At 38.2% G+C, this 21,219-nt stretch overlaps 1 protein-coding gene across 5 annotated transcripts in view; it reads right to left on the bottom strand.

The window, feature by feature from the left end:
• The window catches only part of ergic1 (endoplasmic reticulum-golgi intermediate compartment 1), a 131,968-nt gene that overhangs the window by 104,342 nt on the left and 6,407 nt on the right, over window positions 1-21,219 (bottom strand). For 4 of the 5 annotated variants that reach the window (XR_009645541.1, XR_009645542.1, XM_060837110.1 and 1 more), the window contains exon 1: window positions 17,658-17,785. The exons of the other annotated variant lie outside the window; for it this stretch is intronic. Coding sequence is in view for 2 of the 4 variants with exons in the window: in XM_060837110.1 (XP_060693093.1) it covers window positions 17,658-17,677 (20 nt within the window). In the remaining 2 variants the exon portion in view is untranslated. Of the gene's footprint in view, window positions 1-17,657; window positions 17,786-21,219 lie in introns of those variants that run through there. 5 annotated transcript variants of the gene reach the window in all.

Below are 21,219 nucleotides of genomic sequence, written 5' to 3'. Positions count from 1 at the left end.
CATCGCTATTTGCCCTCAAGAAGCTGGTGCTGAGTCACCTTCTTGAACTGCTGTGGTGTCTGTAGCGTAAATACTCCCACAGTGCTGCTAGGTCAAGAGAATTCTGATCCAGTGATGAAGTGGCCAGCCTCAGCCTTTCAAACTGTCAGTATTGAGAAGAGTCAGAGAGAATTCCCAGCTGTAGCTTCGTGATAAACACAGGACTGTGCTCCATGCTTGTTACAGGGACATGTCTGAAATTACTGCTTTTTATGCAAATTTGTATGGAACACTGCTCATGTCCCATTGATTTAAAAATCACTCCTCTTTTCTCGAAAGAGATATCATTGTAATTTCAAAGTCCACAGACATCTAGTATAAATGTGGGGTTCAGTAAGTCACATTAGTTTGATAAAAGAAATGATATGATTACAAGCTAGGGGTCTAGGGGCCCTTTGGGCCAATGAACCCTTTTGCCTGAAACCTGAAAGTGCTTCAGGGCATTTTTTTTTACCTTCATATTTACTATGAAAACAGACGTTGTTCTGGCTAAACAAGTTTTCCAGCAACTTTTTATTACTTCTTAGAGATGTACAGAATGGAAACAGACCCTTCGGTCCAACCCGTCCATGCCGACCAGATATCCTAATCCAATCTAGTCCCGCCTGCCAGCACCTGGCTCAAAGCCCTCCAAACCCTTCCTATTCATATACCCATCCGGGTGCCTTATAAATGTTGCAATTGTACCAGCCTCCACCACTTCTCTGGCAGCTCATTCCATACACGTACCACCCTGTGTGTGAAAAAGTTAGCCCTTAGGTCTCTGTTATATCTTTTCCCCTCTCACCCTAAACCCATGCCCTCTAGTTCTGGACACCCTGACACTAGGGAAAATACTGTCTATTTACCTTATCCATGCCCCTCAATTTTGTAAACCACTATAAGGTCACACCTCAGCCTCCAACGCTCCAGGGAAAACAGCCCCAGCCTGTTCAGCCTCTCCCTATAGCTCAAATCCTCCAACCCTGGCAACATCCTTGTCTTCTGAACTGCACTGTAAAGGAATTGATATTGTTTCACTCTACTTTCTTTTTATTCTTGTGCAAGGCCTCTATGTAATGCACTTCCCAGGTGACTGAAAGGGCTAGATTTTCATGGTTTTGATTGGGACCAAAATGGATGCAGGAATATTAAAAAATGCCAGCTGAATCTTGGATACAGAAGTCCCATCTTCACTTCCAGCAACCAATGGCATGGGAAAGTGGGTGGGTTGTGTTTTAAAGTTGCCGGCATTGTTTAAATATGCCAAATGCTAATTTTCATGGAGGTAGCCACTATTGGTAAAGTATCCTGCTTTATGTAGAATGAACGAAGAGACCTTGGAGTGCAAGTTCATAGCTCCTTGAAAGCAGAGTCGCAGGTAGATAGGATAATGAAGGAGGTGTTTGGTATGCTTTCCTTTATTGGTCAGAGTATTGAGTACAGGAGTTGGAAGGTCATGCTGCGGCTGTACACGACATTGGTTAGGCCACCGTTGGAATATTGCATGCAATTCTGGTCTCCTTCCTATCGGAAAGATGTTGTGAAACTTGAAAGGGTTCAGAAGAGATTTACAAGGATGTTGCCAGATTTGAGGATTTGAGCTACAGGGGGAGGCTGAACAGGCTAGAACTGTATCCCTGGAGCATCGGAGGCTGAGGGATGACCTTATAGAGGTTTACAAAATCATGAGAGGCATAGATAGGATAAATAGACAATTTTTTTTTCCCTAGGATAGGGGAGTCCAGAACTAGAGGGCACAGGTTTAGGGTGAGATGGGAAAGATATAAAAGAGACCTAAGGGGCAACTTCTTCATGCAGAGGGTGGTACGTGTTTGGAATGAGCTGCCAGAGGAAGTGGTAAAGGCTGGTACAATTGCAACATTTAAAAGGCATCTGGATGGGTATATGAATAGGAAGGGTTTGGAGGGATCTAGGCCAGGTGCTGGCAGGTGGGACTAGATTGGGTTGGGATATCTGGTCAGCATGGATGAGTTGGACCGAAGGTCTGTTTCCATGCTGTACATCTCTACGACAAATGGAGAGACTTGCAATTTTGCAAGTGGGACCTGATTCATTGAATTGAGTCATTAGACAAAATAAAAGATTGCACAAAATATGAACATGGAGTATTACGTGTATCTCCCCGAGGTTTAAAATTTCCCAATCCTTTGCAGTGGTTTTACATATTTCTCACAGATTAAGTTTATTTGGGTTGGGGTTAACAGCTCATAGTCCACTCTATTATTTCTATGGAAATAGGAGGCAGTAATAAAAGATGATACATGAGTGAGGGCATAAAAAATGTTCTATGCTACAAGTTAAAGACATCACGTTACTCAATTGCTGGCATGCAAATTTAGCTAGAGATAAATAAGGCTTGTGGTTCTAAATAATTTCTTCCTGCAAATATTTGTGATTAGAGAAGTACTAAAATTAGCAAGTAAACAAAAAAAACTTCTTTATTAAGTTTTATAATATACATAAAATATGAACACCTTTGATTAAAAATATTTTCTGTACTTGCCTAGATTCATCCCACGTTTGTTTTTGAGAAAACACAATCAATTTGTATTTATGCTCAAGACACAGCACTATCCAAATTACCCCCTCACTATCATAAATATCATTACTATTTAGGCATAATTATCAAACAGGATATTGTAAACATTGACAATTTTTCATGCAGTGAGGAACCTACACAAAATGTATATGATCACAGGGCACAAGCTTCAGGCTCAACAGCTGAATCTCTCCTCCTTCAGAACTTTGTTTAAAAGCAACTGAAAAAGCCTCTCTTTTTAGTTATAATTCAGGTGGAATGAATATGCCAGAGCAATTTAAATTTACAAACCGCCAGAAGGTCATTTGATCTTTTTCACTCAAATCAAACAAAAAAGAACGATCATTAGATAGTGGAGGTTCTTCATTCATGAATGAGGCTGATGTTAGAGAATTGATCATATTTGTACTTAACTAACATCTAATGAGAAACAAAAGCCTGAATATTATTTCTCACTTTTACCCAATAGTACACTGGACTGGTCTTGGTGAACAATTGTCAGTGACAGAAATGAAATGCGGGCCATACTTGGTTTATTGCACATACTAAAAATATACGCAAAGCTTAAATGTAAATTCTACAGAAGAGTTGACTTGACCTTTATTTTCTTGCAACCAGTTTGCTACATAAGTCGACCACCTTGATCGAAATTTCCACATTAGAAGTACTATATAACATGTTCTTGATAAATGTTGGATTTGATTTGCTTTACTGTTGTCATATATATTGAGATAGTGAAAAGTATTGTTTTGCATGCTAAATACAAAAAATACATCAGGAGAATAAAACAAATTGCAGAATTTAGAGTCACAGTTACAGCGGGGAAGAAGCTGTTCTTGAATCTCTTAGCCAGTATTTTCAACGGTTGTATCTTCTGCCCAATGGAAAAGGGTGGAAGATTGTAGATTAGATTAGATTCCTTACAATGTGGAAACAGACCATTTGACCCAAAAAAGTTCACACTGACCCTCCAAAGAGTAACCTACCCAGACCCATTTCCCTGTGATTAATGCACCTCACACTATGGACAATTTAGCATGGCCAATCCACTTGACCTGCACATCTTTGGACTGTGGGGGGAAACCTGCGCAGACATGGGGAAAATGTGCAAACTCCACACAGACAGTCATCAGAGGTTGGAATCGAACCCAGGTCCCTGGCGCTGTGAGGCAGCAGTGCTAACCATTGAGCCACTGTGTCGCCCATAACTGGGATTGGAGGGATCTTGGATTATGTTGACTGCTTTCCTGAGGAGCAGGAAATGTAGAGTCAATGGATAGAAGGCTTATTTTATGATTGACTGGGCTGCATTCACAACTCTCTAATTTTCTGCAGTCTTGGGCAGAGTAGTTGCCATACCATGAGTAGGATGCTTTCTATGGTGCATCTACAAAAATTAGTAAGAGTCATTGTGGACACGTTTCCTTAACCTTTTAAGGAAGTAGAGGTGTTAGTGTTGTGGGATCATATTCAAACAATGACCAAAATCGGTGAGTGACAAAAATAGCTCCTTTATTCAGCAAGCACTGTGGCACAAGTTCGAGTCAGTAATAGAATCCTGAAATACAGTTCTTACACACATTAAATTTCCATCGTTGTGTTGTTTTATCTATAGCAGATAAAAGTTTGAGGGACTTCTGTCCTGGGAGACTGGAGTTAGGTTAAAACATAAGCTGACTGCTACTCCTGATAGGATTAAGTGTGTCTGTCCGGTCTGCTTGCATCATTAAGAGGTGGGGTAGTCCTTTTGTCTTTCATGTTAGCTAAGCATACTAGGCCTGTATATACTGAATAAGTTAAATATTGTACCTGTACTCAATAAAAGAATAAAAGGATATTAAACTGAATACCACAGCCAAGTTGAAGATTTGTTTACTATTTGCCGGTGAGTGTTTCATTCATTCATTCATTCATGGAATTCCCCATAAGCCCCATTTTGACAGTTAGTTCCTTGAAGAGATAGTACAGAAATGCAGTTTTATGAATGAGTGAAATCGTGTTATAGTAAATAACGGGTTAGTAAAGAGTTATGAACAAATGAACAGAACTCAGTAGTAATAGAGATAGTGAGCTAAATATCTCAGAGTGTGCTTTCTTCACCATAGTGTCAACATGGAGAGAGTTTGTTGTCTTCACACCACACTGTTAAGCTCTCTATCTCTTTCCTATGGGTAGTTGTCCTATAATGCCATGGTTTCACTGGAACACAACTTCGTTTCATAGAAATAATGGGGCCTACTTGAAAAATGGAGTTAGGTGTAGACCAGCAAAACAAAAAAAAATCACTCACAATCACTCAAAAAAATCACCCAAATGTCTAACACAAAGGATAACACAGCCTGAATGAAGTTTTAGATCATATTTTTTAATCAATGAAACCAAAGTAAATTTAATACATTACATTGAAAAATATTAGGCGAAAGTGAGTGCTGCAGATGCTGGAGATCCGAGTCAAGACTAGAGTGGTACTGGAAAAGCACAGCAGGCCAGGCAGCATCCGAGGAGCAGAAGAATTGACATTTTGGGCAACAGCCGTTCATCAGGAATGAAAATATTGAAAAATATTGTTGATGCAGGAATAGAGGGTCATTATCATCACCTTCAGGTGCAATTGTGGGTAGTTGCAGAAGTGGATGGTTTTGGTTTATTGTCTTCTGACTGCTTCTTGGGGGTTGGTGTAAAAAAAAAAGGACATCCAGTTTTTAATCACTTTGTCCTTTTTCTTCTGTCTTAAAGAAGCTGTTCAAAAGGATGCCAGATTGTATGTTATTGAACGAATTGCTACCCTACTCAATGTACATTACTATTCCTCTCACACATTGCGACAGCAGCAAACATTGGTACATACGCAGAACAAAGAGTGCAAACCTATCGCTGCTGGAATCACACTACTGCAAACCAAAAGTGTTCTCGAAAATACTAAATTTTTCAGCAACATTATAGCCAAATTGTGCTGCCGATAAACACGCTTTATATGACAGCCACCCATACTGTGTCTCGTCATTGTTTGAGATCCAAGCCACTTCGAAGGCATCATCAGTTTTTAAATGGAGTTAAAGCCGAATTTGGCCACCCAGACAGGAGTTTATAAGAAGGGGCAGAGTACGCAGCCTTGAGGATTATTACTGAGGAGTTGTCACCTATTCTTGCTAATTGCAGCCTGAGGGTCAGGAAATTGAGGATCCAGTTGCACTGGGAGGAGCAGAGTCCTAGATCTCTGAGTTTGGAGATAAGTTTGTTTTTTTTTTAGGTAGCATACAGCTTTGGAAGTACTTACAGTGGCATCACCGTTAAACTTCATCTCACCCTATCACATGCATTCAGTTGTGTCATCTTCATAAAAGTACAAAACTTCTCACAAGATTCAATGATCAGCTGTGGTGCAGGAACAACCACAAAGACCAAATGCTTGCACAATTTAACTTTCATCATCACAAAGCCTTTGATTAGTCACTTTTGTTTCCCAGACAACAACAATAACAATCACATAACAGAATCCAACTTAACTTCAAGTAAAATTTAAACCCAAGAAACCATTTCATACATGACGACAAATTTCATGTTTGTCTTGCCCTGTGAGAATGAATGCTTGGGGAGTGCTTGAGACTGGAATCAATGCACAACTTAATGGCAAAGCCGATGGACATATGTAAAAACAAAAAGGTGTACAGGGCTATAAAGGAGAAAGTGGTTTTATAGTTTTTCATTGTTCTAAACATGTGAGCAGTGGACAGCTAACGGGATGGATGCCCTCCCTGCGTGCTGTGGTATGTCACAAGTGGGAGAGTACAAAAGGGAAGACAAGAATTGTTGAATGTACAGTGAGAGTGAAGCAAGTTGGAGGTGGATAGAATGGAGCAGGAATGGAGACAGTGTGCATGCAGAGAAAGGGGCAAGGAGAATGAGCATGTAAATGAGGAGGCAAGTGACAGCAGCCAGTAGACAGAAAAACATAAAAAGTTTAGAGGGCGAGGTGGGAAGAGAAAAAAAAGTCATGGGTAAAGAATGAATGAAAGAGGGTGGCTCCACTTTCTGCAGTCAAGTGTGAAGAGTGACAACTTGATCAATACACCAATCCTGTTGTTTGTGAAAACGACGGTAGAAAATGGAATTATTATTAGGAGCCAAGATATTGATTGCTTTATTGGAAGCCAATGTGCACGAAACATATTGTGGCAGCCTACTGTGTTTATTGTATGTGCTATAGTGGTGAGCCAAAATAATGGGAAGATTTTCCTAACACTGGCCTATTATTGTTGTTGCTAATGATACTTCCTGTAATCTGTTTCCAATAAACAGGGGAAATTTTGGACTTGTAATAGTAACGCATTTGTAACAGCAATGCAAAATCAGCAGATTTTTTTTACCTTTGTTTCAACTTATAAAGTGGCTCCTTATTCCACTGCCTCTGGCGAATGGAACAATTTTAATAGCATGCAACAAAAACTCAATAAATTACAGGAAAAAACTGCATGTAATAAAGTTGCACCTTGCCGTGCAAGAGAAGGGGTTCTTCCTTGATCTTACTTTCACACTTTCCATTGATTAGTTTCTAGTGTTGTCTTTATGCCAAAAAGAAGTTGCTTAATGGATAACCCAACAGATGTAATCTTTAGAATATATTCTTCTGGTAACATTTAGAGATGCTCAGAATTTCAGGATACAATTTAAATTCTTCATAGACTCCAAAATATTGGTAGGTCTCTGCAGTGGGTACTGCCTCCAACAAGGTTTTCTACCTGATGCAGCAATATTTAGGTTCTGTCTCATACCAAAGAAATTAGACTTGGTCATCCACGGTATTGAAGGATGCAACAGATGCAGATGTTACATTCACAGGCACAGAATATCTGCAATAGTATTAGGCTTTTGTATTACAACAGAACAGTAATCAGCAGAAAAGCCAAAGAATTGTGGATGCTGGAAATCAGAAACAAAAACAGAAGTTGCTCGAAAAATTCAACAGGACTAGCAGCATCTGTGGAGAGAAAGCAGAGTTAACATTTTGGGTCCAGTGAGATGAGCAGCATGCTTCTAGTCAGAGCTTGTGCATCAAATAGTCCAAATTCAGATGATGCATGAGATCTTTTTACCTCAGGTTACATGGTGTAATAGAATGATAACATCAGGAGTATGTGTCTTAAATGGATACTGACATGCAGGCCACGACAGCTACGTTTGGCAGCATTCATTTATAGCAAGCCCAAACAAATCATATTTCTTTCAAATAATTTGCCAATGTTATCACAGAAAATTGACTCTGTACATAAACTTCATGACTAAGACAAAATACAATTTTTCAAAAATAGGATGGTATACAATTTCAATAGAAATTTGTACATTTTAAATGAATCTAAAAATAACTCCTATTTTCACATTTGAAGTAACAAAATACTGCAGCAGTCCTTACAAAGTCTATATCCAGTCACATAAGTGTGCTACCATCAATTATAATCCAGTCCCAAGTATATTACTTTTTAAAAAGAAATCAATAGGAGCCACTATTGCCTTTGATGGAGAAAACTGCTTTGGAGTTTAGATGTAAAGCATAGGTACTTCCAAAGATAAAAACTCATCACCACCTGAGTTGTACAGATGCATGTGTTATCAATTCAATAATTATGTGAACAGGTAAAACAGACTTTAAGAGACTAAGCATTACACTGACGTTTGAAAACTTGTCCTGATCTGATTATCATTCATTTGTCTGAAGAGCAAGTAATTTTTCCTCCACCTTACCTCAAATCAGGATTGACTCTGTGGGCAGAGGAAAAGAACTCAAAAGTAGTTTACCTGGCTGATATTAAACTGATATTACATGCTATTAAACAGGAGTTCTTGTCATCAAACTACTGTATCAGTAAATGAAGGTTGTGGTCATTTTCTGTCTCTCAGTCTTTATTTTATAGATGGCCACCAGCAGGGTATTTAACTTGAAACAGCAATGCTTAGGTTATCTCTCGTAACACATTAGAAACCGAACATGAATATTGTGTTACTGAAGAGTTTCTATACCCTTAAGACAGTGTTAGCATGTGTTTAAAAAAATCAAAAGAGCTGTGGATGCTTTAAATCAGAAACAAAAACAGAAATTGCTGGAAAAGGTCAGCAGGTTTGGCAGCATCTGTGGACAGAAGGCTCACTTGACCTGAAACATGAAATCTGATTTCTCTCCACAGATGCTGCAAGACCTGCTGACCTTTTCCAGCAATTTCTGTTTTAAATATCATGAACTTGGCTGTTAAGGTCTAACTGATAGTGTACCATAACACAACAGTATCTTATTCCCTTCTCGGGCAAACCCTTATATTGAGGATACCATGCTTCCACGCTGATTTATTAGGTTCTGAGATAGTTGCTAAGTCCAATGAGTGACATGTAGACAGTGAACAAAAACTACAGCATTGTTTCTTCCACAACAAAGGAAATGTTGGAATTCTCTGGGAACCAATGTAAGCCGATCATGAGGCAAGCCAGAATATTTAGAATTCTGACTAAGCTAGCCTCAACAAATAATGATGACGCACGCCTAATTAAAGTGAAACCAATGACCCATGAAATATTTACAAGTGATAATTAAATATGAAAAAAACATCCAAACCTGATCTTGGCTCCCAATATATTTATGCTAATAAAACTAGACACAGGAGCAGAAGTAGGCCATTCAGCCCATCAAGTCTGCTCCGCAACTCAAAGAAATTATGATTGATCCGATAATCCTCAAATAAAATTTCTAACTTGTCTTTTCCCCATAACCCTTCATTCCCTTACTGATTAAAATCTGTCTATCTGAGCTTTGAATATACATAACAATCCAGTCTCTACAACCCTTTACTTGGAGATTATGCCCTCTGATCTCCCACAAAGAAAAACAACTTTCCCATATCCATCCTGTGAAATCCTCGAAGAATTTTGTATATTCCGATATGGACACTACTCATTCTTCTGAATTCCATTGAGTACAGGCCCAACCTATTCTTTGGTAATCTCGTTAACAACTAACATCGTTTACCACTGCCAGGTTTCTGCTGGTGCCGAATCACATATCGCCCATGCAGACCATTAGCACATTAAGTATTGGGTGGCACGGTGGCACAGTGGTTAGCACTGCTGCCTCACAGCGCCAGGGACCTGGGTTCAATTCCCGCCTCAGGCGACTGACTGTGTGGAGTTTTCACATTCTCCCCATGTCTGCGTGGGTTTCCTCCGGGTGCTCCGGTTTCCTCCCACAGTCACAAAGATGTGCGGGTCAGGTGAATTGGCCATGCTAAAATTGCCCGTAGTGTTAGGTTAGGGGTATGGGTGGGTTGCGCTTCGGCGGGTCGGTGTGGACTTGTTGGGCCGAAGGGCCTGTTTCCATACTGTAAGTAATCTAATCTAATCTAATCTGGGAACATAAGAGGAGAAACAAAACACACACTTCCGGTTCAATCATTGGAAACAATAAGTCATGGATTAAATTCCAACCAGTGCCTTAAAGGCATGATCCTGAAGATAAGTTTATGCACAGTAAGCACGTTTATTTCCAGCTTCTAAAATTAAAAAGTAGACATCTACTTCCTGCTCTACTATTAAAGGTACAATGGACATCCTACATCTTTGAGAATTGGAAAATCCATTACAAAATGAGCTGCGAAGGTATCAAGTCTTATTCAGGATTCAAACCATAATTTCCTCCACTAGTGATCTTTCCTGTCTTTCTTGGACAGTCTCCTGCCAAATTTACAAGCTAGCTTTCATAAATACAAGGTCTTGATAGTAAAACAGGACAAAACAACATGCTTCTCTAAAGTGGTTAAGAAAGGGAGTTCCATAAAATTCCACATACAGTACCATTTCAAATATCAATCGTAACACATCCCATCCTTGGTGTCAACTATCATTTAAAAGTAAATTAAACAAATGCCAAATACTAATGTTTATTGCAATTAATGTGGCAAGTAAAGTTTAAAAATCTGGACTTAAACAAATAAAAAGCATCAGGACATATTTTAACGTTCAACTCTTTCTTTCAAAACAACCATTGCTTAAAAAGTCACCCATTTGCAATTCGCCAACATTAGAAACAGAAACACTGATGACTGACTTCTAAATTCAGGGGTAACCCCACACCATTTTTTTCTACATGGGAAGTGGCTTTCTGGTCACCTCAGCTGAATTTTTGCATATCTGTCAACTCATCACTGAAGCGAAAAAACACCATGATACAGCTGCAATATGATAGTGACTTCCTGCCAAACCTTTAAAGATAAATGCTTTTCAAACTCATTCCTAAAACCAAAAATAGACACACATGAGAAGGACTATCACTACAGTGAACCATAGTAGCGAGTGCATGAAATTTTTGACTCCATTCTAACCATACGGTAAAAAAAAATTGCTCATTGCTACAATGTATGACTTTATCATTGCCCATATTCTTTGGTGCTATCACATATCCTTTTGTGTATACACTGTCTTGTTGATCCACCATTCATAAAGCTTGCTTGCCTCTTGTCCCGGAGATCAATTAGCCTGTTTAATTTTTCAATTTTAAAATCTTGTTCTAATCCAACCTTTTAATTCAATTTTCAATAACCTCTCTTAACTCTCCCAATTCTGTTCAACATTGGCTCCTTCATCTGAGTTAGCTCCTCCGCCACACCACTACAACGCACCCCTCCCCCCCACCCCGAGTCCCGAATCAGCAAAACACCTTGTAATGTTTAGATTAAAAATACAAAATAATTACACAATGAGGCTGACCTCCAAAACTGGGTGATACGTGAAGGAAGCTGGAATACTGGTTTGTCAGTATTGTTGGAAATAATTTAGCTTAATGAATTCAATATCGCATGGTGGCTCAGTGGTTAGCACTGCTGCCTCACAGCACCAGGGTCCCAGGTTCAATTCCAGCCTTGGGTGACGGTCTGTGTGGAATTTGCACATTCTCCCAGTGTCTGGGTGGGTTTCCTCCGTATGCTCCAGTTTCCTCCCACAGTCCAAAGATGTGCAAGTCAGGTGAATTGGCCATGCTAAATTGCCCAGAGTGTGGTTGCATTAGGCAGACGGAAATGGGTCTGCGGGGGATACTCTTCGGAGGGTCGGTGTGGACTGGTTGGCCTAAAAGGGCCTGTTTCCACACTGTAGGGAATCTAATCTAACAAAAACTGTCAGATTGCTGAGGTCAGTTTAACAGCTTTGCCACAGAAAAATACTCTTGGTATTGGGTTTTTCTGATAAAGAGAATTTTCACAGAATTATTTAAAGAAACACTGAGGTCGAAAGAGAGAGAACAGTCATTTGCATAACACTTTGAATTCAGTCAATCCACGGCACTTCACAGGACTAGCAAATAAAACCTGACACCAGGCCACAGTCAGAGATTTTAGGACAAATGACCAAAACATGGGCAAGGAGAATAAGAGATCGTGTTGAAGTGATTTTGTTAAAGGAGTTAGAAAGGATAAAAATGCTGGAGGAAATTCGAAGGTCATGGAATGGTAGAAATGTACAAAACAAAATTTGGCCATTCAGCATCACCTGGTTAAAGATGAATAAATGGGGTAATCTGGTTTAATGTGCTCTTCATTTTGGTCTTTACATAAAAAGGTAAATTCTACAGATTTAGATAAATGTGTTTAATTATACCAAGTCTATATATTGCTTCAGATCTCACTTTGAGTTCTTATTTCATACTTAAGACTGAAAAATCATTTATGCAAAAGGCATGAATATCCAGTTGATCAGAAAACAATGCTATTGCTATGTCACCAAAATATACTTTGTTTGGGTAAATATAGCACAGTGTAAAAATGACTGCCAAAGGAAGTAGTGAGAGTAGTGCTGGAAAAGCACAGCAGGTCAGGCAGCATCCGAGCAACAGGAGAATCGACATTTCAGGCATAAGCCCTTCATTAAAGACGGAGAAGTAGGTGAAGGTGAGATTGGAAGGAGAGAAGTTGTTGAGGGTGATTCCTGGTGAAGAGCTTATGGCCGAAACATTGATTTTCCTGCTCCTCGGATGCTGCCTGACCTGCTGCTGTTCCAGCACGACACTCTCGACTCGGAGCTCCAGCATCTGCAGCCCTTACTTTCTCCCTGACAAAGCAAGTAACTGACAATGAGACAAGGTACGAGGGCAGACCTGAATTTAATTGAACACAGTCTTAAAATGGGTTTTTCTTTTCATATTGATAGCAAAGCTGTGGGAATAGTGTATAGTACATTTGCCATTGGTACAATATATTGCAACAAATTCAATAAAACATCCTTATTTGACAATGAAGCATTGCTGACGCAGAAACTTTAAAGAAGCAATGTTCCATAACACACTGAATTATAAATTGATTTTGTTTTACAAATGACAGATAGCAGATAGTGCTTCATTTACAAAATTATACAATATCGAATATGGTTAACTAACATAACCAATCTAGCAACACTTTTTGATGCAATTAAACCACCACACAAGCATTGTTGCAGCCTATTTCCTTTAAGTGACTCCACACATACTTATAGAATTTGCTTTTGAAATACTGCATGATATAGGTAAGACCACCACAATTTTAAACAATATCAAAAGAATTCTGACAGACTGATTTCATTCAAATAAAATAAACATAGACAAGAGTACAAGCTTTTGCAGCATTCATAAATTAATTTGACTTTTAACAAGACAGAAGTTATCAACTGAAATATTAAAAGGCATCAATTAACAGCCCATTCCCTCAAAGCCAGGCCCCAAGGCAGGGCAACGTCAATGTTAATGCAGCACAGTTTCAAGGCCTATCTTAGTGAATGAAAACACCAGCAATTTAAAATGATAAAGGAAGCAACACAAGTCAGATTTACAGGTTTTCATGCCCCCCCATCTTCACCAACCACAGTGACACTCGTGCTGTCTTAGCCATTTCATCCGCATCATACCGACACTCACCAAGTATTCACATTTGGCCCTATAATAAAGGTTGAAATGGTGTAAGATTCCTCACAGAACTGCCAATAAAGAAAAGCCACGTGAGCCATTCAAAAAATTACTCCACCCCCAGTCTATAGCTGGCTGGCTCTGACGTTGGTAACATTGATGCACCTCAGATTTTCACACTTCCTGATGGAAATAAACTGTAAAGTATGAATTCTATGTCCAGGTCACAGTTCATACCGTACTCATTCTACATAAAACAGGAGACCTTACCAATAGTGACTACCTCCATGAAAATCAGCACTTGGCATCTTTTAAACAATGCTGGCAACCTTAAAACACAACCCACCCACTTTCCCATGCCATTTGTTGCTGGAAGTGAAGGTGGGACTTCTGTATCCAAGATTTGGCTGGCATTTTCTTTTATCCCTTCATCCATTTTGGTCCCAATCAAAACCATGAAAATCCAGCTCATTCACTCACCTGGGAAGGGCATTACATAGAGGCCTTGCACAATAATAAAAAACTAGAATGAAACATCAATTCCATTACAGAGCATTAATACCTAATAATTAGCACTGCAAAATTATGGATCCCTGAATGCTTCCAAGAATCTACCTGCAATCCTGAAACTTTAGCTGAAGACAAAAATTTGCATTCAAATGTAACAGCATTCTGGTTTTAAACAAACCAACAATGCTGCAGCTGACTGTGAAATATGCAAAATCTCTCCTATAACAACCCATTGCTTAATAGTAACTGTAGAAGGTTTGGCATCTAGTTACTTTTGAATCTGTTGTTAGCAGCATGATGGAAAGCAATGTTTGATACAACAGAGTTTGTGAATCTACAAAAGATCTCAACTAAAAGATCTCAGCTGAGTCAATTCTTAAAATTCTGTTACATTTTCAAATCTAACTGAAGAGCGCAATGCATAAAGGATACCATCCATAATCATGAAATCAACACCTATTTAAAATTATACAGAACAAGAACCAAATAGTATAATGGCAATCCTCAGAAAATAATGATACATATTAAAAACAAAATTCATGTGTGCATAATAATGTAATTATCTGAAAGTTGAGTGGTTTCATTGTGAAATTATGAAAACTCTACAGCAGTACAGTGTGGACTGTGGATGTGAAGCACATCCTGAATACTCTATTAATAGAACATGAGATTGATAGTTCATTTCCCACTGAGTATAGAACTGTAACAACACTAATGCAGGATGACTCAATATTTGACTGGCAAACAACAAAACAAATTCTGTCCAGATCTGAAAACTTTGCATTCAAACTTGGCTAATAAACTGTGTAAAAGAATTGGTACATTTAACTGACACCTCCAATCATACTGACTCATTCATTGAACGGACATTGTTTATAAAATTATAGTACATCTTTGAAAGCAGAAGCAAAAAAAGTTCAAAAGAAATGGAAATTCCTTAACTATAAAAATGTTGACAAGATAAAATCTATAAAAACATGCTGATGGATTTTACAGGCATTGAATACAAAATGCTTATCATTCTCAGAAATACCATAACATATTGCTTGGTATTATGACATTGTCTTCATCCACAAGCTTTGGAGACATGTGCTACAACTTATTAATACTGCCACTTGGGAGGGCAGACTTTGATTACTGGTAAAAGAGACAAGATACAAGGTTCTTCATCTTTCATTTAAACGTATCCCTTTTGTTTGTCGAGTCCTGTTCTACGAACATATGTAACTTCCATAAAGTTGACATGAACCAAGAAACTCACTGATTGGTTGGTGTTGTCTAAGAAAATCAGATAGCTTGTGAGACAGCTCATTTGCTCTTGATAAAAATGACATACATATATGTGCAGGGACCAATTCTCTGTCAAAAACAAAGGGATACGCTCAGGCTTTGTGCTTTTATTGAATGACACAGGAGCTGGGGCATCCTGTAGTTCCCCACTGCTTTCTCCACATCAACACTTCAGTCCAGTTGTCAACCAATCAGCACTTTTTTTTCCCCTAAAGCGTAAATTCTTATGATTGCCAAATTCTGAATATTCTTCTGTTGGCCCTGATTACTGCAAAATGAAAAAGCTTCAGTAGTATAATATTCATTAGTATTGATGAATCCTTAATTATTTTTCTCCCCTTCAGATCATTTATCCAAGATCTATTTGATGCAAGAGCACTAAAGACTTTGAAACTGAACTGATAGTTAAATTCCCAGTATCATCACCATTGGTGCTTTTAATCTTTTAGATACTTTTGTCATCCTCCAGTAACCTCCTTCCATATCCCTTAAAATTTGATCACCATCAGATCCGAGCAACATCACACCCTGATGTTCCAGCTACAGGTATCAGCTCAGAATGGAAAGGCAGCACAGCCCAGTCAATTTTGATCTGTATTTGAACATGTTCACTTGACCATTCTGTGGCTTAGGGAGACAAAGTACAAGGGATAGGGTAGAAAAGAATAGAAGCCAGAAGGAGCGTTAGACAATATCACCAGACTACATGAATAGTTGCTACCTCACACAACACAAGGTCTCAAATTCAGCTGGAGACATTTATTGTCCAGAGTAGCAGAGAGACTACCATTAGATTAGACACTTTAGTGATGCCACTGAGAAAAGAAACATCAAAATTTCCTTTTCCCTAAAACTACTGAAATATCCAAAAACATTGTTGGATTCATATATTTTAAGATCAACACAAGTACAGTAATGGATTTAACAATGATGTCCATCACAAGCCATTGACACATCAACTGATCTTACAAAGGAAATGGAAATAAGATGAGAGAGCAATTAACTCAATACGCAATAAAGAAATCATTCAATAGAAAGAGCATCAAGAATGAAACTAAAAGGGAAGGCTACAGAAAATGAGAAAAATCTTGAATACTAATTCGGTACTTTGGTGCATCACATGCTGTATTACAGACATGGATTCTCTCTCATTTCCACCTGACTTGTATTCTTCTATCACTGTCTTCCACTCTTTACCCATATTTTCTGGCATAAACCCAGGGCAAAGTTGGCAGGAGTGACTCACAAACCACATTCCCTTAAATTCACACAGACATGAAAGCCTAAAAATTACTGTGGAGTTGTCAAAACAACACTTAAAAATAAAGATGCACTTCAGCTGTTACAGGATAAACACACCATACAGAAACTTTAAATATGAAACACGAATTTTTTTCAAACAAAACTATTCCCTCATTGTACGGATTAAGATTCATACGTTACTGTAAGATTGTAAATATATTTCTGAATGATTAGCTACAGCTTCATTTTCAGCTCTTTACACATTTATAACAACAAACCAACCTTAGTATTAAAGTTTCTATACTAGCACCTTGTGAGTAAAGAGGTTAAAATCTCAAGTACAGGCAGTGGGAAGCTAACTCTAATTATAATGTATCAACCAAGATAAAGCGCCAAATCGATACCAAATTAACTGCTAGAGGATTTTAATCAAGCCTGCAAAGTTGTTAATTGTGCGGCACATTAATCTCCTATATCCTGGTCTGAAATTCCAATACATGTAGTTTCTGAAATGCAATTTTTAAAACCAGGAGAAAAAACTTCCGGGTGGAGCTGGACTCAAGTAAGAACAAATCATTTTGCGCCACGTGTTAATACATTAGAGCTATTCCAGTTCACAATGAAAGAAAGGATATTAAATTAAATTAACCAAAGCTCAACTCACTGAGCTGCAGGTGTAAGTCACTTGAGAGCACATGGAAATTGCATTATTCTGGACATGTTTAAAAATCATTTTAATTCCAACTATAATAAAAAGACATTTGCTGATTAATTACTCCAGACCTGAGATGGGCAACATATTTCCATTTAATGCCGCTGATACATCGATTAGAAACTAACCTGAAAGGTGTATTCTTTAGCTCGGAAATGCTCTAATAAAAACCTAGACTAGATTTGCATACATATAAAAAGTGCAACTATTAACAGCTTCCTAGTATTCCTTTGCTAAGGATTTTTTTTGCAGTTTCTGAAGTGGAATCGTTTTACAAGATAAAAAGACCAGTTGGCCCTTCATGCCAAATTATACAGATTTTTTTTCCATTTAAAAAAACTCTCTACATCCTCCCAAAGCTTCGGTTTTACAAGAATCAGACATATTATTGATGCACGAACCCCGATTCAACTCACCGTCTTACATCGAAAGCCATCCCGACGGCTTTAAGCTGCAATCGAACCAACAAGACAATGAATGCAATGAAAATTATCAAAGGTAAAGTGAGCAACTTTCTCTGCAGCCCACCGGCTGTCTCCCGGATACACCGTCACTCTTGAACGCCTTGTATTTCGCTATTGGCTGTACTGAGAAACAGGTCTCTACTCTTTTTCCGGTCTGATTAATGCAGTGTGGAAAGTGTCTTGGCGGGAGATTGTTCTTTTTATTTTCTCTCCCACCTCCCTCCTATAGCATTATGAAACTGAAGCACTTCTCTACGTTAGAACAAACTGGCTCAAGAAGGAGGAAAAGATGAGGAATCTGTCCAGTCGAATTGCCCTTGCCATGGATTCTTAATGCAGCGCTGAACAAACTTACGTGTTAAACCTTAGATGCTTATTGGATTTTGGCCACTGTTTGTTACCCACTAAATCGCAGAGAACTTCACATGTGGTTTGAACTATTCTAGTGCTGTACCTTGAAGTATAGCTGCAAGAAAATGTAAAAACTTGTTTTTAAAAAAATATAATTTGGTATTTAATTACTGGTGAAAATGTCTGAGTTGAAATATATCTTAAAGACTAGTCTAAAATATTAAGGAATATTGAGTTAACAATTCAGGTTATCTTGTATGTACTTGGAAATTTATCATCTGAAATATTTAGAGGGAAAATAATACTTCAAAATAACATTTGATGAGATGATTAATTATGTAGATCACCTTGATTGTTTTAACTATTGAAGAAAGTATATGCTGAGTTTTTTTCACAACATTAATATTTGTGACATCAGGAAAACTGGAGTGGACAAATTCTGTGGTAGTTAAACACTTGGTATCCGTCTCCAGAAATAATCAGACTTTCACTAAGCTGGATGTCAGTACAATGTTGTTGAATTACCATTCTGATATTCCTCGATTGCTGGAGGTTGAATTAGACATATGATTTCAGAATAGACCATTTAGCCATTAAGTTTGCTCTGCCATTTTGATCATAGCTGAACTGATTGAAATACCATCATTACCCGGGAAAGCAGAGATCACAATCAGGGCAACCCTTTGTAAAACCCAAATTCATCCACCAAATCTGACAGACTGTCAGGAATTGCTGCCTAATATGAGAGATGGTATTAAGAAATAGCAAATGTTTTTTGTAAATGTTGTCATTGCTCTGGTTTATACCTAACGTAGCTTCCATGAGTTTTTTTTCATCTTTTTAAATCATTTTTCTTAGTTAATTTTCCCCTTTTCCTTCTCCAATTATTTCCCCCCATGCAGAATTCATTTTGTAAAGGACTACAAATTATTGAGTCATATTGCACAGAAACAGACTGTTCGGTGCAGTTCAATTCATTCACGCTGACCAGGCATTCCAATCTGACCTAGTCCTATTTGCCAGTATTTGACCCATATCCTTCTAAACCCTTCCTATTCATATACCTATCCAGATGCCTTTTAAGTGTTATAATTGTACCTGCCTCCACCACTTCCTCTGGCAGTTCATTCCATAACCTGCATGATAAAGTTGCCCTTTAGGTTCCTTTTATCTTTCCTCTCTAACCTTAAACCTAAGCCTTCTAGCTTTGGCTTCTCCCACCTTAGAAAAAAGTTATAGACATCCAGTGTTTTGGGTTTTTTTGTAAAGTTGACAGGGATTTTGGCAAGTAAAAAGTGAGGTCTGAAGATGCTGGAGATGAGAGCTGAAAATGTGTTGCTGGTTCAAGCTCAGCAGGTCAGGCAGCATCCAAGGAACAGGAAATTCGACGTTTCGGGCACAAGCCCTTCATCAGGGATTTTGGCAAGTCATCTTCATTAAACTTGAATAAATTCTTTGAAAGTGTACAAGATGGTGAGAGTGTGGTTAATGTTATGTAAGTGGGCTTTCATTTGATAAAGTTCCACAAAGTAACCTTGTTAGTAAAATTTGAAGTCTCTGGGTTTAAGGGGGAAGTGGATGAGTAAATACAAAATAAAAAAAAGGAAGCAGAGTGTATTGATGAACATTTTTACCCCACAATGAGCAAAGTATGCATCTGTGTTTCTCAGAGGTTGGTGTCGGGACTGGTTTTTTTCTTTTAATAAAATACCAGAGTTTGAGTGCTAATTTCAACACATGCAGAAGAAATTAAACTTTGGAGTGTAATAAATGAGGAAGATGGTAATAAACTTCATGAGTGCATTGACAGATTGGTAGATGAGTACATGAAATTTAATACAGATGTGAAAAAGTTAATATTGGCAGGAAAATGACACAATATAAACCAAATGCTATCATAAAATGAGTGTAGGAAACAGGTCTGAAGGAGTGCAAGTTTTGATGGTATAGGGCAAACTAAGAAGGCTGCTTAAAAAGGATATGACTCCTTGGCTTCATAAGTAGAAACATGATGTACAAAAGAGAGGCAATTTTGATAAACCTTTTATAAGACTTTGTTTTGGCTCATTTCTATGCATCACGCTTCAGCAAGGATCAAGGACTAAGACTTTCGAAAGCTTACAGAGCAGAACGGTAGCAGTGACGAAAGACTTTATTTACATTCAGATCCTGGTTGATTTCCTTTTGAACAATAAAGATTAAACTGAGGTTTCCTGGAGTGTTCAAAATCTTAAAGCATCTTGTTAGGCTAATATTACAACCAGATAAAAGGGGGTCTTTGTTCCCCTCCTTGTTTGACTACAACACCTTTTATATTGAAATGGTTATACTTGCCAATTCAGTGAGTACATAAGTTTGTGCTATGATTTATAATAAACCAAATGGACCATTCTTTTTAATCAGCATAAAAGAGGTTAACGTTATTATAATTCAATTGATTTTAAGTAAAATAAATGTCTGCATATGCATGTGTAAGTTTGCAACGAGGACAAAAACAAACACATAGGACAACTTATCCAAACTAAAAACTACAGTGAAAGTTTTAGTCAGTAGTTTAGTAGCTTAGCTGGCTTCTGGCCAAATCCTTTTTTTACTTTACATCCAGGGGTTTAAAACTAAATACTAGCAATCTATTTGTTCTTTTGAAGACAGTTATGAAGTTGAGCTCTTTCCTTCAAATCTGTCTGCTGCACTAGGAAAGAAAAGCAAACAGGGTCTAAGGTTGCAAGTTAGGTGGAGGGAAGACCTTGCTCAACTTCTTAGCTATTTGTTCCGAATTCTGCTGAGTAGACATGTGTTCAAAACACACAGAGGAGATGGCTTATCTGTGACTGCTTTCCCTGTTCCCCAACTGCCAGTTGCTTGAACACAATGGTACATTTCAATTGTAATTTTATTAGCTCATTGTCTTCAAAGCAATAATAAACCAGGCTCCTGTTCCCCAAGCAATAGCCTGAACCTGATTACATCAGGTACAAAAGATCTGCTATCTTTCATGCTCTGGGGGACAGATTGTTGTCATTGGGTTTGTATCATTCTCATGGAGATTGGAATGGGCAATGTTTCATGATGCAAATTGGGTTTGCTAATCTTGAGTGGTACATTGATGAGCCACTATAATCTTTTGAGTTTAAAAATTTGTCTTCTGGAAAATTCAATTTAT

Source organism: Hemiscyllium ocellatum, chromosome 16 (genome assembly GCF_020745735.1).
Source record: "Hemiscyllium ocellatum isolate sHemOce1 chromosome 16, sHemOce1.pat.X.cur, whole genome shotgun sequence".
Lineage (NCBI taxonomy): Eukaryota > Metazoa > Chordata > Chondrichthyes > Orectolobiformes > Hemiscylliidae > Hemiscyllium > Hemiscyllium ocellatum.
The sequence above is the reverse complement of the archived record's forward strand: the minus strand, read 5'-3'. Positions and strand labels throughout refer to the sequence as shown.